The sequence below is a fragment of the Pseudonaja textilis genome, chromosome 1, assembly GCF_049901715.1.
Source record: "Pseudonaja textilis isolate UNSWEBS1 chromosome 1, rPseTex1.2, whole genome shotgun sequence".
Taxonomy (NCBI): domain Eukaryota; kingdom Metazoa; phylum Chordata; class Lepidosauria; order Squamata; family Elapidae; genus Pseudonaja; species Pseudonaja textilis.
Genome location: NC_141990.1, coordinates 3,846,510 through 3,859,807, shown reverse-complemented (window position 1 = coordinate 3,859,807; position 13,298 = coordinate 3,846,510). Strand labels below are relative to the sequence as shown.

The 13,298-nt window shown below is 42.0% G+C and overlaps 1 protein-coding gene across 1 annotated transcript in view; it reads right to left on the bottom strand.

Annotated features, from left to right (window-relative positions):
* Positions 1–13,298, bottom strand: part of TRPV3 (transient receptor potential cation channel subfamily V member 3) — a 63,378-nt gene that overhangs the window by 13,968 nt on the left and 36,112 nt on the right. The window contains exons 8-13 of the mRNA XM_087924429.1: positions 12,134–12,274; positions 9,164–9,444; positions 7,395–7,571; positions 3,673–3,831; positions 2,359–2,460; positions 313–386 (exon numbers count right to left, since the gene is read on the bottom strand). Of these exons, the coding sequence (XP_087780555.1) occupies positions 313–386; positions 2,359–2,460; positions 3,673–3,831; positions 7,395–7,571; positions 9,164–9,444; positions 12,134–12,274 (934 nt within the window). The remainder of the gene's footprint in view (positions 1–312; positions 387–2,358; positions 2,461–3,672; positions 3,832–7,394; positions 7,572–9,163; positions 9,445–12,133; positions 12,275–13,298) is intronic.

The window sequence follows — 13,298 nt, the reverse complement described above, 5'->3', positions numbered from 1 at the left end:
TTTCCCCAAGATGCAAGTCTGTGTAAAACAGTGTTATTTTTCAATCTCTGCCAGTTTGGCTGGCTGGGGAATTCTGGGAGTTGAAGTCCACCCGTCTTAAACTGTCCTGAGATTGAAAAAAACAACAACACTGGTTTAAAAGGAAGATTTCTGTAATCTTGCAAACCTAGGTTGGTTTTTGGGGTTGGAGGCAAATGAAATATCCTTAAAAGAGCGTGCCTACAGGTAGTCCTTGACTTATGACCATAATGGAGCCCCCCGTCGCCATCATAAATCGTGAGGATAGCAAAGCAAAGTCATCGCATTACTTACAAGGCAAAATGGAACCAGGCGTCCGAGAGGATCGTTTGCAGATCGGAAGGCCGTAGCAAGAATATGGCTACACTCTGCAGGAGGAAGTACACACAGGATACAAAAGATTGATTGATTTATTTTCTAAATTTTTTATTTTATTTTTAATACTATCCATCATTCCATTAAACAGTATATTGGTTGGGTAGAAATATCTTGTGCAATAACAATTGAAGTTTCCAGCCATAATTATTACATTAGTATTAATTCTCTACTCTTAACTTATTACCAGGGGTGGGATTCATATTTCTTAACAACTGGTTCTGTGGGCGTGGCCCAATTTGTGGGTGTGGTTTGGTGGTCATGTGACTGGCCGGGCATGGCTTGTATGTAAATATTACAAATATTGATGTAAATATTGATTTTTTTAATATAAAAAAGCAACTCTTACCCAAAATTACACAAAGCAGGCAGGCAGATTGAGTTGCTCACAGAATCACAGATTCACTCAGAAATATACCATTCTGCAATCAGCTACTTGAGTCTGTCACATAAAATTTGCTTGCAAGCAAACTCATAAAATTTGCTAGCAAGCAAACTCACAAAATTAACTCACAACACACCATGTATGTAAATATTGATTTTTTTTATTAAAAAAAAGAGCAACTTTTACCCAAAATCAGGCGAAGCAGGCAGGCAGATTGGGTGGCTCACAGAATCACAGATTCACTCAGAGACCTACCTTTCTGCCATCTGCTACCTGAGTCTGCACTGAAAAATAGAAGCTTCAGTCCTAAGGAAGGTTCAGCTCTGCTTTTAGATTAGCTAGAAAGCAAGAAATCCAACCATTTCCTGCTTTCTAGCTAATCTAAATATCCCAGCACAGCTGATCGTCAGAACAGCTGATAGTCGGGAAAAAAAAAAGGAAAAATAGCAATTTACCAAATGCAGGCAAGTTTGATGGTGCGCATGCCAGGTAAAGAGTCGTAGGGCCAGGGAGGGACCAGCCAGTGGCACAATTTGCCGGTCTCCCAAACTGCGCAGAATCATAAAAACTGGTTCTACAGAACCAGTCTGACCAGGTAGAATCTCACCCCCTGCTTATTACTGATATACATAATATATCTCATTATTATAAAATCCTCATCTTAGCGTATTTATTTCTATGAACATATTTTCTATATTTCACTCATCTTCTTTTGTTTCTAACTTTCAAACTTATTCTCTAACCACCGATGGAATGATTCCCATATCATACAATACTCAGTTTGTTCCTTCTCTTTAATTGCAAGTGTTAACTTATTCATTTCTGCACATTCTACTAATATTATCCTGATCACATTCTCTTCCGTAGGAATCTCTTCGCTTTTCCAATTTTGTGCAAATAGAATTCTAGCTGCAGTTAATACACGAATAATCAAATATACTGTCAACTCATAAAATATTTCTATGGTCTTTTTAGAGTTGCCAACAGAAAGGGAGAGGGGAGGAGAGGGGTTTGAAAGAGCAGTGCGGCAGCTTGGAAATCGAAAGTGAATTCCATAAATGGTTTTTCAAAGATAGTAACCAGGTGACTGAAGTTTCTGCACGGAAATATCTAACTGGATAGCGCGACTGATGACTCTTGGCTATGGATTTGTCCCATTGGAGAATATGAATGATGATACACCCAGGGGGTGGGGGGAAAACCAGGGTCAAGGGTGACAATGAATGATGTGTCTCAGAGTCGGCTACACCCAGGCAGTGCCGGACACGTTAACTCCCAATAAATCCTTTTGAAGTTTTGCAAGTTACACTTGAGACTCATGATTTAATTGGGGCAACTGCCGGAATCCTGACACATACATTCTCTTCACTATAAATTTCACGTAAGATCCCCAATAAGAATATTAAATCCTCTGTTAGAGAGAAATTTTCCCTGAAGGTGAAATTCCAAGCAGGTATCTGAAAATTCAGAAGACAAAATCTTTCCTCTCGGTGACCGAGCCCAGATTGGATCCTGCAACTTTTATCCTGGGACGTGTAGATTCACTTTCATTCATGAGGAATATTCCGATCAGTGCTTACCTCTTTAATAGCAATAAACACGGCTCCCAAAATAACCATGGCTTGTCCCGCCAACTGCAGCCAATTCAGTTCTCCTATCAGCGCCAGAGGGTATGGGGGAGGCTAGGGACGAAAAAGAAAATCAGAAAAAAAAATCAGAATTAGAGGCAGTCCTCGCTTTACAAACATTCATTCTGTGTGACTTCCTAACAGCGAGAACAATTAATCAGCGGGACAGCTCGCCACCAGAAGTTGTGGGTGCTTCATCACTGGAGGTTTTTAAGAAGAGACTGGACAATTGCTTGTCTGAAATGGTATAGGGCACCTTTTGGACCTCAGGGAACACCAAACTTATAATTTAAAATCCTGCAGACCAGAGACCCTGGGAAAATCCCCCCAAAAAGTCTGCAGGAAAATTCCCCACTCCGTTTTCCTACCGATTGATCCTTCTTTATTTGGGATCGCAGGATACTGTCTCCAGCTCCGTTCTCAGGGGGAGAGAGAGAGAGGGAGGGAGAGACTTTTGGCTTCATGCAAGGAAAGCAGCAGAAGCCGCAGAAGTCTTTCTTTCTCCCACCCCAAACTCTGCCAGAAATGAGCCTCTTGGAGCAGGAGGCCTTGCAGGGTCCCAAAGACTCATTTCTGGCGGAGTTTGGGGGAGAGAAAGAAAGACTTTGGCTGCTTTCCTTGCGTGCAGCCAAAAGCAGAAGAAGAAAGAAAGAAGCGGAGAGAAGCAACCTGGTAGCCAGGCCAGGCGTGTGGCGCAAGTCCCCCCATTCCTCCCTTTCCCTCCTCCCCTCACTACCCCCGTGTTGTTCCTAATACAAGCAACGCAAGCCTTGTGTTCCCGCGGGCCATGTGGGCGGCGCAGCCTCGTGTTCCCGCGCAGCCTGGATTAATTGCTTTGGGGGTGACATTTCTCTGCGGACCACCAAAATTTTCTCACGGACCACCAGTGGTCCCCGGCCACTGCTTGAGCAGGGAGTTGGACTAGAAGACCTCCAAAGTCCCTTCCAGCTCTATTCTGATTCTGACTACCTCTATTTATAATCCTTGCCGCATCCTGGCGTTACATGATTTGCCCTTTGCAGCTTCCCCAGCCAGCTTCCATCCGACAAAGTCAGTGGAGGAAACCAGATTCGCTTAACAATGGCAGCAATGCACTCAGCGACCAGGCCAGGCAAGAGGTCATAAAAGCAGGCGCTACTCACTCAACAACCCACCTCGCTCAGCCATGGGAATTCTGCTCCCAGTTGCGGTCGTACATTCTAGGACTACCTATAGATGGGAGTTTATGAAAGATGGCTCCCCCGGGGATCCACCTGCCCAGAATACCTGCTTCGTGTGAGGCCTGTAGTAAGAGATCAACGTCAAGATGAGGTTGTAGATGAAGTACAGGCAGCAGGAGAGGAAGAAGACGTGCCGGGCGAATCTTTTCCACTTCATCCGGAGTAAGGAATGAAGCGGTTCCAGAGCCAGCATTTCGTGACGATTCTGCTTTGGGGGGGGGTGGGGTGGAAATGGATTAAAAAGGGAGAGAGAGCATCTATCTCTTCAGCTGTTCTGACCCACGTCCCTTTTCCAACAAATCAAACACAATTCAAAAGGAACAGAATCTTTATAATGTTTTTACAAAATAATTAGCTGTGATAAGCACAAACCTTGCCAAACTGTGTGAGACTTGCCAAAAGATAATAGACAAGAAATAATTTGCAAAATAAGAATCTTCAAATATAAACTCAGGATACTGGAATGTCCACGAGGCTGGAGTTTCAAAACGTCTTTGCTTCCTGCAAAGAACGTCCGATTCACAGCTGGCTTTTATCTTCTTGAAGGAGGGGCCATTACCTTACAGCCTTACTCCCGAGTCGCCTGTGCTGCTGCAGCTGCTCTTTCCTGTGAGCAATCCTGTGCTCACATACAGTTAGCACAGGCTCCTCGGGAAACTCCTCATCGCTGCTGCCAGCCCCCACAATCTCTGAAGACAGCAGTCCACTCCCTAATGGTCCTGGCCCCTCATCTGAGTCCTCGCTCTCCTCCGCCGTCCACACCTGCTCCCGGCTAACCACAACATCAGGTTAATCCAGGCAAAATAATCAGTTCGGGAGAACCGGTACCTAATTTTATCATTTTTAATTGAATCCCACCAGGGGTTATGTGATCCCCTTTTGAGACCTTCTGACGAGCAAAGTCAAGGGGAGAGGGGAAACCTGATTCGCTTAATGACCATATGACAAACTTAACAACTGCAGTGATTCCCTTACAAACATGGCAAGAAAGGTGGAAAAATGAGCCAAAAGGTACTTCACAATTCTTGCTTAACAACCGTGACACTAGTTTAACAACTACAGCAATTCACTGAACAAATGTGTAGTCGTAAAATGGGGCAAAATTCACTTAGCAACTGTCTCGCATAGCAACAGAAATTCTGGGCTCAATTGTGGTTGTAAGTTGAGGATGATCTGTATTTTTATATATTTCCATCTATTTCTACACATTATTTCTATCGATTTCGGTTTCTATTTATTTCCATTATTCTTATATATATTTCTATTTATTTCCATTACTTTAATATTTCTGTTTTTATATATTTCTACATATTATTTCTATATTTCTAATATTACTATCTATTTCTATTTATTTCCATTATTTTTATATATTTCTATTTATTTCCATTATTTATATATTTGTTATTTCTATATATTTCTACGTATTATTTCTATATTTCTAATATTACTATATACTTATATTTCTATTCAATTCCATTATTTATATATATATTTCTATTTATTTCCAATATATATATATATATTTCCATTATTTTATATATTTCTATTATTTTTATATATTTCTACATATTATTTCTATATTTCTATTACTACTATATATTTCTATTTATTTCTACTATTTTTATATATTTCTATTATATATATTTCTATTTCTATTTATTTTTGTGTTTTTAAGCCTGACTCCTCATCAGGGGCAAAATTCATTTAACAACTGTTTGGTTTAGCATAAAAAAAAATTTAAGCTTCAATTGTCATTATAAGTCAAGGACTACTGAAAATAATTGCACTTCCTGTCCAAACAGACATTTTATTCAGCAAGTGGCACAATTTATGTTAGAAATTAAGAAACGTGGGGCCCTGAAGGCATCTCAAATGAATGAGAACATCAAGAGTGACACTGAATTTTTCAGCCTGCCCACCCTGGTAAATAAACCAGAATTAAACTAAGGTTTACGGGAGATGTGAAGCTTCAAGACTGATGCTGCATCTGTTGTCTTACGGATTTGACCCCCTCCCCTCTGATGCCTCTGGGATGTTTCCAAGATTTTGGGAAGTCTGCAAGGAAGGCCTGGGTTGGTTTTGATTCTGTCTCCACTACCAGCTGGATCAAAAGCCACAACAACATGTTTTTAAAGAGGTCTTCACCCCAGGAATACAACTTGTCAAGCCACGACAGCTGGGCTGCCAACTGAATATGATGAATGCAGCATTAAAAATATATATATATAAAATTCCTGAAAACAAATGCCAAATATATATATAGGACCCACTCGCCATCTTCAGGCTGGTGCTTTCGGCTTCGTGCTTGTGGGAGCAAAGCGTGATCGGAACTGCTATCTCTCTATAAAGACTGGTGGGGAGGTGCTAGCTCTGTTGTAAGCGGGCTGGTTGGCTGTGTTGTTATTTCTTGATTGGTTGATGGAGTTGATGTTTGCAGATTAGTTGGCTTTTTCGTAAGAACCTGTGTGGCTGAAGTACTGGCTATGTGTCTATCAGCCTCCTGTGTTGTAACGACCTGGGTAATGGGCTGTGTGATGTCATTCTGAGTTCTATTGTGTTGACATCCTGGGTCTTGTGCTGTAATCTGTTGGGTCATGGGCTGTGTTGCAACAGCTGTGTTACACCACAAAACCTCAGGATGTTGCAACACAGTCCATGACCCAAGAGATTACAGCACAGATTACAGCACAGCAAGACCCAGGATGTTTCCTGAATACAAATGCCAAATACAAATGCAGTGATTCGCTTAACAACTGTGGCAACCAAGGTTGTAAAATGGGGCAGACTCACTCAACACATTTCTCACTTAGCAAGCCGGATTCACTTAATGGCCTTATGATTCCCTTAATACAGTGATTCGCTTAAAAGGGTTGTAAAATTGTGTGGATCCTGTGGGAGCGATGGAAATTTTGAGTTCAATGTTGGTTGTAAATCGAGGACTACCTGTAAATCTCTTGATTAAAGGCTGCTGACCGAGGCCTGATTTAATAATTCCCTTTGTTCCTGAGCCATGTTCCTTTTGCTGGAAAGAAGATCAGATCTCCAGCTCTTGTGTGACATTTGTGTGAATGCTATTTGTGAGATGCTGACATTTGGACTGGCTAGGAACCCTGACCTGGATCTCAGGACTTGGGACTGTTTTTGGATTATTGTTCCATGTGCACCTATTATATAACCATTTATGTCAACCTCTTTCAGACAGCCTGTTTTGCATTCGTTGTCTGTGGCAATACCCCATTTCTGGGAGGTGAAGTTAACACATCTGAAATCTGCTAAGATCGAGAAACACTGGCTCAGGCTTTTAATAGGGGTTTCCTGAAATTCAATCCTCAGACACCTCCCCCAAATGTGAAAATGTACCAAACAGGAGCGTGATAAAGTTTGAAAAGTGCTGTAAGTATCCATTTCAATCCTTATAGCCCCTAATGAAAAGATAGATACAGAGAGAAAATGTGTGTGTGTGTGTTTGTGTGTGTGTGTGTGTGAGAGAGAGAGAGAGAGAAAGGGAGAAAAGGGAGAGAGGAGGAAGAAAGAGAGAGAGAGAGAGAGAGAAGAGAGAAAGAGAAAAGAAGAAGAAAGAGAAAGAAAGAGAAAGAAAGAAGAAAGAAAGAGAAGAAACAGAGAGAAAGAAAGGAAGGAAAAGAAAAGAAAGAAAAGAAAGAAAGAAAGAAAGAAAGAAAGAAAGAAAGAAAGAAAGAAAGAAAGAAAGAAAGACCTTGAAAAATGGAAGCACAGGTACTTTGAGAACACTCTGATCCAAGGACTTACCCCAATATTTGTATTATAGACAATGATATCCAGTAATGAGTTTTCTGAAGTGGTGTCCAATTCTGTGAGGTCATAAAGAGAGGACTGGACGGGGCCATAAGCCCAGTCGGTGAACTTCCTGGAAAGGCTACGGATGGGTTTTTCCTTGATCTCTCTGCTGAGAATGTACTTCAGAATCTAAAACGATCCAAGTCAAGAAAAGGACAAGTTAAGAGTCCAGACTGTATAAAGACAAGGAAGGGAGGTTTCAATAACTTTAAGCAGAGGTGGGATTCTACCAGTTCGCACCTATTCACTAGAACCGGTTGTTAACATTCTAAGCAGTTCGGAGAACCGGTTGTTAGAAGAAATTACTGGACTAATCCTATAAGGAAGGCAGGAAGGAAACATTCTGGTGTTGCTTACAGAAACTGCCTCTCCGTTAACCCTTATTACATTCTTGGCAGGACTAGACTTCCTGTCTCAGGAACTTCTCTGGAGTTTTTTTCCCCCTCCTTTGCTGGTACTTTGCTTGTGTGGAGTGACCATTCAAAGTTACAATGGCACTGAAAAAAGTGACTTATGACCATTTTTCACACTTACGACTGTTGCAGCATCCCCACAGTCATGAGAGGCCAGGGGTGAAGATGCGTGCCTCGATGTGAGTGATATTGAGTTGGCCATGCCCAGCCATTCCTTAAATGCCTCGGATAATCACCCAAAGCTGTTGGTGCACAACAATATTACTGGAGAGTATGACTGATGACTCTTGGCTATGGATGTGTCCCATTGGAGAATATACTTCCAGAGGGTGGGAGGGAAGACCAGGGTCAAGGGGGGAATGAATGGTGTATTTTAGTGTTGGCTGCACCCAGGTAATGCCAACACGGCCACTCCTAATAAATCTTTTTTTTTTAATTCTGAGAGATGCGACCAGAGACTTATGATTTGAATGGGGGTGGATTTGTTGGAGCCCTGACACATAATTCATACTGTCCAATGAAACACGTTGTGATGACCCGGGGCGTGACACAAAAATAACCAAGGCACAAAAATAGTATGAAGTTCCTTTAATGCCTCCAACTTGGCCCCAGTGTCCAACTATCCTTGGCTGTAAACTAAACTCTTAAAGAAAACAGTTTACGGAAGGAGTAAATGCAGTCCGCACCCAAAGTAAAGTTAATTCGAAATAAAAAAAAACCAACACAAACCGCACTGAAGGAATTACTACTGGCAGGCAAGGATGATTAATTGCAGACTTCTACCAGATAACGCAGCAACCACAGTTGGGAGGAAGCCAAAACAGAGATAAGGTCTGACAAGAATAACGCATGCGTTGCTTTCAGCAACTTTTGCCATGTGCAGTTTGTCCTTTTAACCAGTCCTCCCAGCTGCAGCCCATTTAAGGGGATCAGGGCCCCTTCCTCCCCCTTAGACCATGCCACTCATGTTTCTCCCTTATCCACTCCTCCCTGCATGCCCTAGGATGAAAAGGGGATGGGCCTGAATTTTCCCGTGACTGCCCATCCAGCCTGTGCCCTTCCCCAGTTTCCTCCACAACCACCGGAGCCACACTCCCACTCCCTGTCAGCTGTTCCATCTCCTTCTCCCCTTTCTGTTGGCAACTATAAAACTATAAAAAAAGAAAATGTTTTATGAGTTGACATCTGGGGCTGGTGCAGAGGTTGTTAAGTGTGAAAAACGGCCGTTAAGTCACTTTTTTCAGTGCCGTTGTAACGGTCACTAACTGAACTGTCGTAAGTCGAGGATTACCCCGTAGTTCGGCCTACCTCTAACTTCCCTGTTTTGGCTGCCAGCTGTAGAGGCGTTAAACCGTCTTTATTCTTCATTGTCTCCAAATCCCGGCTTCTGCTTTTCAAGAGGATGGTGTCGTACATCCGCCGGACAAAGTCGTTTTGGGTCTTAAAGTCTTCCGCCACGGTCACCAAGGCGTGGAGGATATTGTTCCCGCGGGCATCCTGAGACATGATGTCCGTCTTGCTGTTCTCCATCAAGAGCTGGACGATGTCTGGCTGGTTGGTGCAGGCGGCTAACGCCAGGGGAGTCTCGCCTGCAATATAATTTTCATTTTTTTTTTGTTCAGGTCCATGAAAGCTCAAAAACTTCAAAAATCTCACAAGATTTAAAGGAACACGAATACAAGCTTAATTAAAATAATATGGATGGATGGATGGATGGATTGGTAGGTGGATAGATCGGTGGGTGGGTGGATATGATGGATGGATGAATGGATAGATACATAGATAAATAGATATAGATAGACAGACAGACAAGACAGGTAGATACATGAATAGAATAGAATAGAATAGAATAGAATAAACAGAGTTGGAAGGGACCTTGGAGGTCTTCTAGTCCAACCCTCTGCCTAGGCAGGAAACCCTATACCATTTCAGAAAAATGGTTATCCAACATCTTTTTAAAAAACTTCCAGTGTTGGAGCATTCACAACTTCTGGTGGCAAGTTGTTCGTTCGTTTATTCATTTGTTCATTCATTCATTCATACACACATACATACATAAACAATAGATAGAGAGAGTTGACAGATGGATAGAAAGATATATATAGATAGATGATGTAGATAGACAGGCAGACAGACAAACAGGCAGGCAGGCAGGCAGATAGAAAAAAAGAAGATAGGGTAGGATGGTTAGATAAGGTAGATAGACAGATAGAGACAGAGAAAGAGAAAGAAAGATAGAAATAGATAGACAGACAGATAGGAGATAAGTAAGGATGGATATATAGAAAGGGAAGAGAGAGGGGCAGAGATACAGAGATAAGGATGGGTGGATGGATTTGTAGATAGTAGACAAGGATTGATAAAAATGGAAAGAGAAAGAAAGAAAAGAAAATAAAAGAAAGAAAGAAAGAAAGAAAGAAAGAAAGAAAGAAGGAAGGAAGGAAGGAAGGAAGGAAGGAAGGAAGGAAGGAAGGAAGGAAGGAAGGAAGGAAGGAAGGAAGGAAGGAAGGAAGGAAGGAATAAAAATAAAAAGGGAGAGAGAAAGAGAAATAGGCACATAGATAAATAGACAGACTGGCAGAATTTGGAATGCAACAGACATCATCAGATCGTAGTTTGACAGCAGTTTGAAAAATGATTTGGTAATTTGCCTTAAGAAAAAGTTTGGGAGCTTTGCATGGTATCCAAATACACAAGTATTTTTCTGTCACGCAAGGAATAAACTAATTATGAAGCCAACAGTCACACATTTATTTCACCAGACAGAAGAACTAAGATTGATCAGCGATTGCTAAAATAATATTTTCTTTGTCATGTTTCATTTGTAACCACACCTTGATAAATAACATAAACTATCATGATTAAATCTTGATTTATTATTTAAGATGTGTTACCGGTATTATTATGCATTTATTAAGGAGTGGAACAAAAACAACAAAGGGAACTTAACTAATTGGAATTCAGTACAATTCCCGTCTCAGGAAACAAATCTTTATATTAAAGGGAGATGGGCAGTTAATAAACACAAAATAGAAACAAAACAAAACAAAGAATAACATCATGACTATACACAACTTTTAAAACCACACACTGGAGTTTGGAGGACCACAACAACGACTGTCACAATTTAGGATAATTGCCAGGCTAAATTAAGACTGCATGTCAAGGATGTAACTTTTGGTCACTGCTGTCCGGATGTTGCCATATTATGATGCGATTTATATTATTTATTCATATCCCGCCTTTATTATTTTTACAAATAACACAAGGTGACAAATGTATCCAACACATATTCCTCCTCTTATTTTCCCCACAACAACAACCCTGTGAGGTAGGTTGGACTGAGAGAGAGAGGCTCAAAGTTGAGTTCTAGTCCTGCTTTAGGTATGAAAACTGGCTGGGCCAATCACCGGGAGACGGTGAGTTCTAGTCCTGCCTTAGGCATGAAAGCCAACTGGGTAACTTTGGGCCAATCACCAGGAGATGGTGAGTTCTAGTCTCACCTTAGCCATGAAGACAAGCTGGGTGACTGTGGGACAATCACTAGGAGACTGTGAGTTCTAGTCCTGCCTTAGGCATGAAAGCCGGCTGGGTGACTTTGGGCCAATCACCAGGAGATGGTGAGTTCTAGTCTCACCTTAGCCATGAAGACAAGCTGGGTGACTGTGGGACAATCACCGGGAGACTGTGAGTTCTAGTCCTGCCTTAGCAATGAAAGCCGGCTGGGTGACTTTGGGCCAATCACCAGGAGATGGTGAGTTCTAGTCCTGCCTTAGCCATGAAGACAAGCTGGGTGACTGTGGGACAATCACTAGGAGACTGTGAGTTCTAGTCCTGCCTTAGCAACAAAAGCCAGCTGGGTAACTTTGGGACAATCACCAGGAGATGGTGAGTTCTAGTCTCACCTTAGCCATGAAGACAAGCTGGGTGACTGTGGGACAATCACTAGGAGACTGTGAGTTCTAGTCCTGCCTTAGCAATGAAAGCCGGCTGGGTGACTTTGGGCCAATCACCAGGAGATGGTGAGTTCTAGTCCCGCCTTAGCCATGAAGACAAGCTGGGTGACTGTGGGACAATCACTAGGAGACGGTGAGTTCTAGTCCTGCCTTAGGCATGAAAGCCGGCTGGGTGACTTTGGGCCAATCACCAGGAGACTGTGAGTTCTAGTCCCACTTTAGCCATGAAAGCCAGCTCGGTGACTTTGTCTTAGTTGACCACTCTGGCTCGACCTGTTGAACAGCTTCTTTTTACCATATTCGGTTTCTGTCAGACCCTTACCGAAATAAAACCCTTCATGTTTGCGTTTGGGATTAAAGAACACGCCCTGGGCATGGGCGTTGACGTCCGCGCCTTTCTCGATCAGGGTCTGAGTGATGTCGTACTGGCGTCTCTCGATGGCAATGTTTAGAGCTGTTTGTCCTGGGATGGAGGAACAAATCCAGAATCATCATCTTGGTTTGCAAGTTTCCATATTAAAAATATATATAATAGTAATAGTAATAGTAGTAATAGTAATAGTAGTAATAATAGTAATAATAATGATGATAATAGTAATAGTAGTAGCAATAGCAATAATAATAATAATAATAATAATTCAGATTGGTGTTTCTCAATGCTGGCCACTTTAAGAAGGGTGGACTTCAACTCCCAGAATTCCCCAGCTTATTTACTTTAAGATGGGTGGACTTCAACTCCCAGAATCCCTCAGCCAACATGCTTTAAAGATAAGTGGACTTCCACTCCCAGAATTCCCTAGCCATTATGCTTTAAGAAGGGTGGACTTCAACTCCCAGAATTCCCCAGCTTATTTACTTTAAGATGGATGGACTTCCACTCCCAGAATCCCTCAGCCAACATGCTTTAAGACCTGTGGACTTCAACTCCCAGAATTCCCCAGCCAACATGTTTTAAGGATGGGTAGACTTCAACTCCCAGAATCCTCCAGCCAGACTGCCCTAAGACCTGTGGATTTCAGCTCCCAGAATTCCTCAGCCTGCTTACTTTAACATGGGTGGACTTTGACTCCCATGTAAGCTGGGCAATTCTGGGAGTTGAAGTCCATACTCCTTAAAGTGGCCAAGCTCAAAAAAAAACCTGATTTAAATGGTAAACCTCCTTTGTTTTTGGACTTGCTGTGAGCCTGTGTCATTCATCCAATTGTGGTTTCTTCCATATTAACCTTCCATCAAGGTTCTCTTTCAAAAATTATCTTCCAGGAAGCGTCTTTATGCTTATAATTTGCTTCCTTGGCTAACTTGCAGTACAGTTGTTTTTTTTCCTATCCACCCTGGACACTTATTCTATGATGTTAAATGTTTGTTGTGGCTATGACACACTTGGGGTGTTGCTAAACGTGGTTAAACCTTTACACAAACATGGTTTACCTATTCAAGCTTTGTTCTTTCCCATTTTCGGGGCTGTCCAGAAGCAATGGGGGTACACT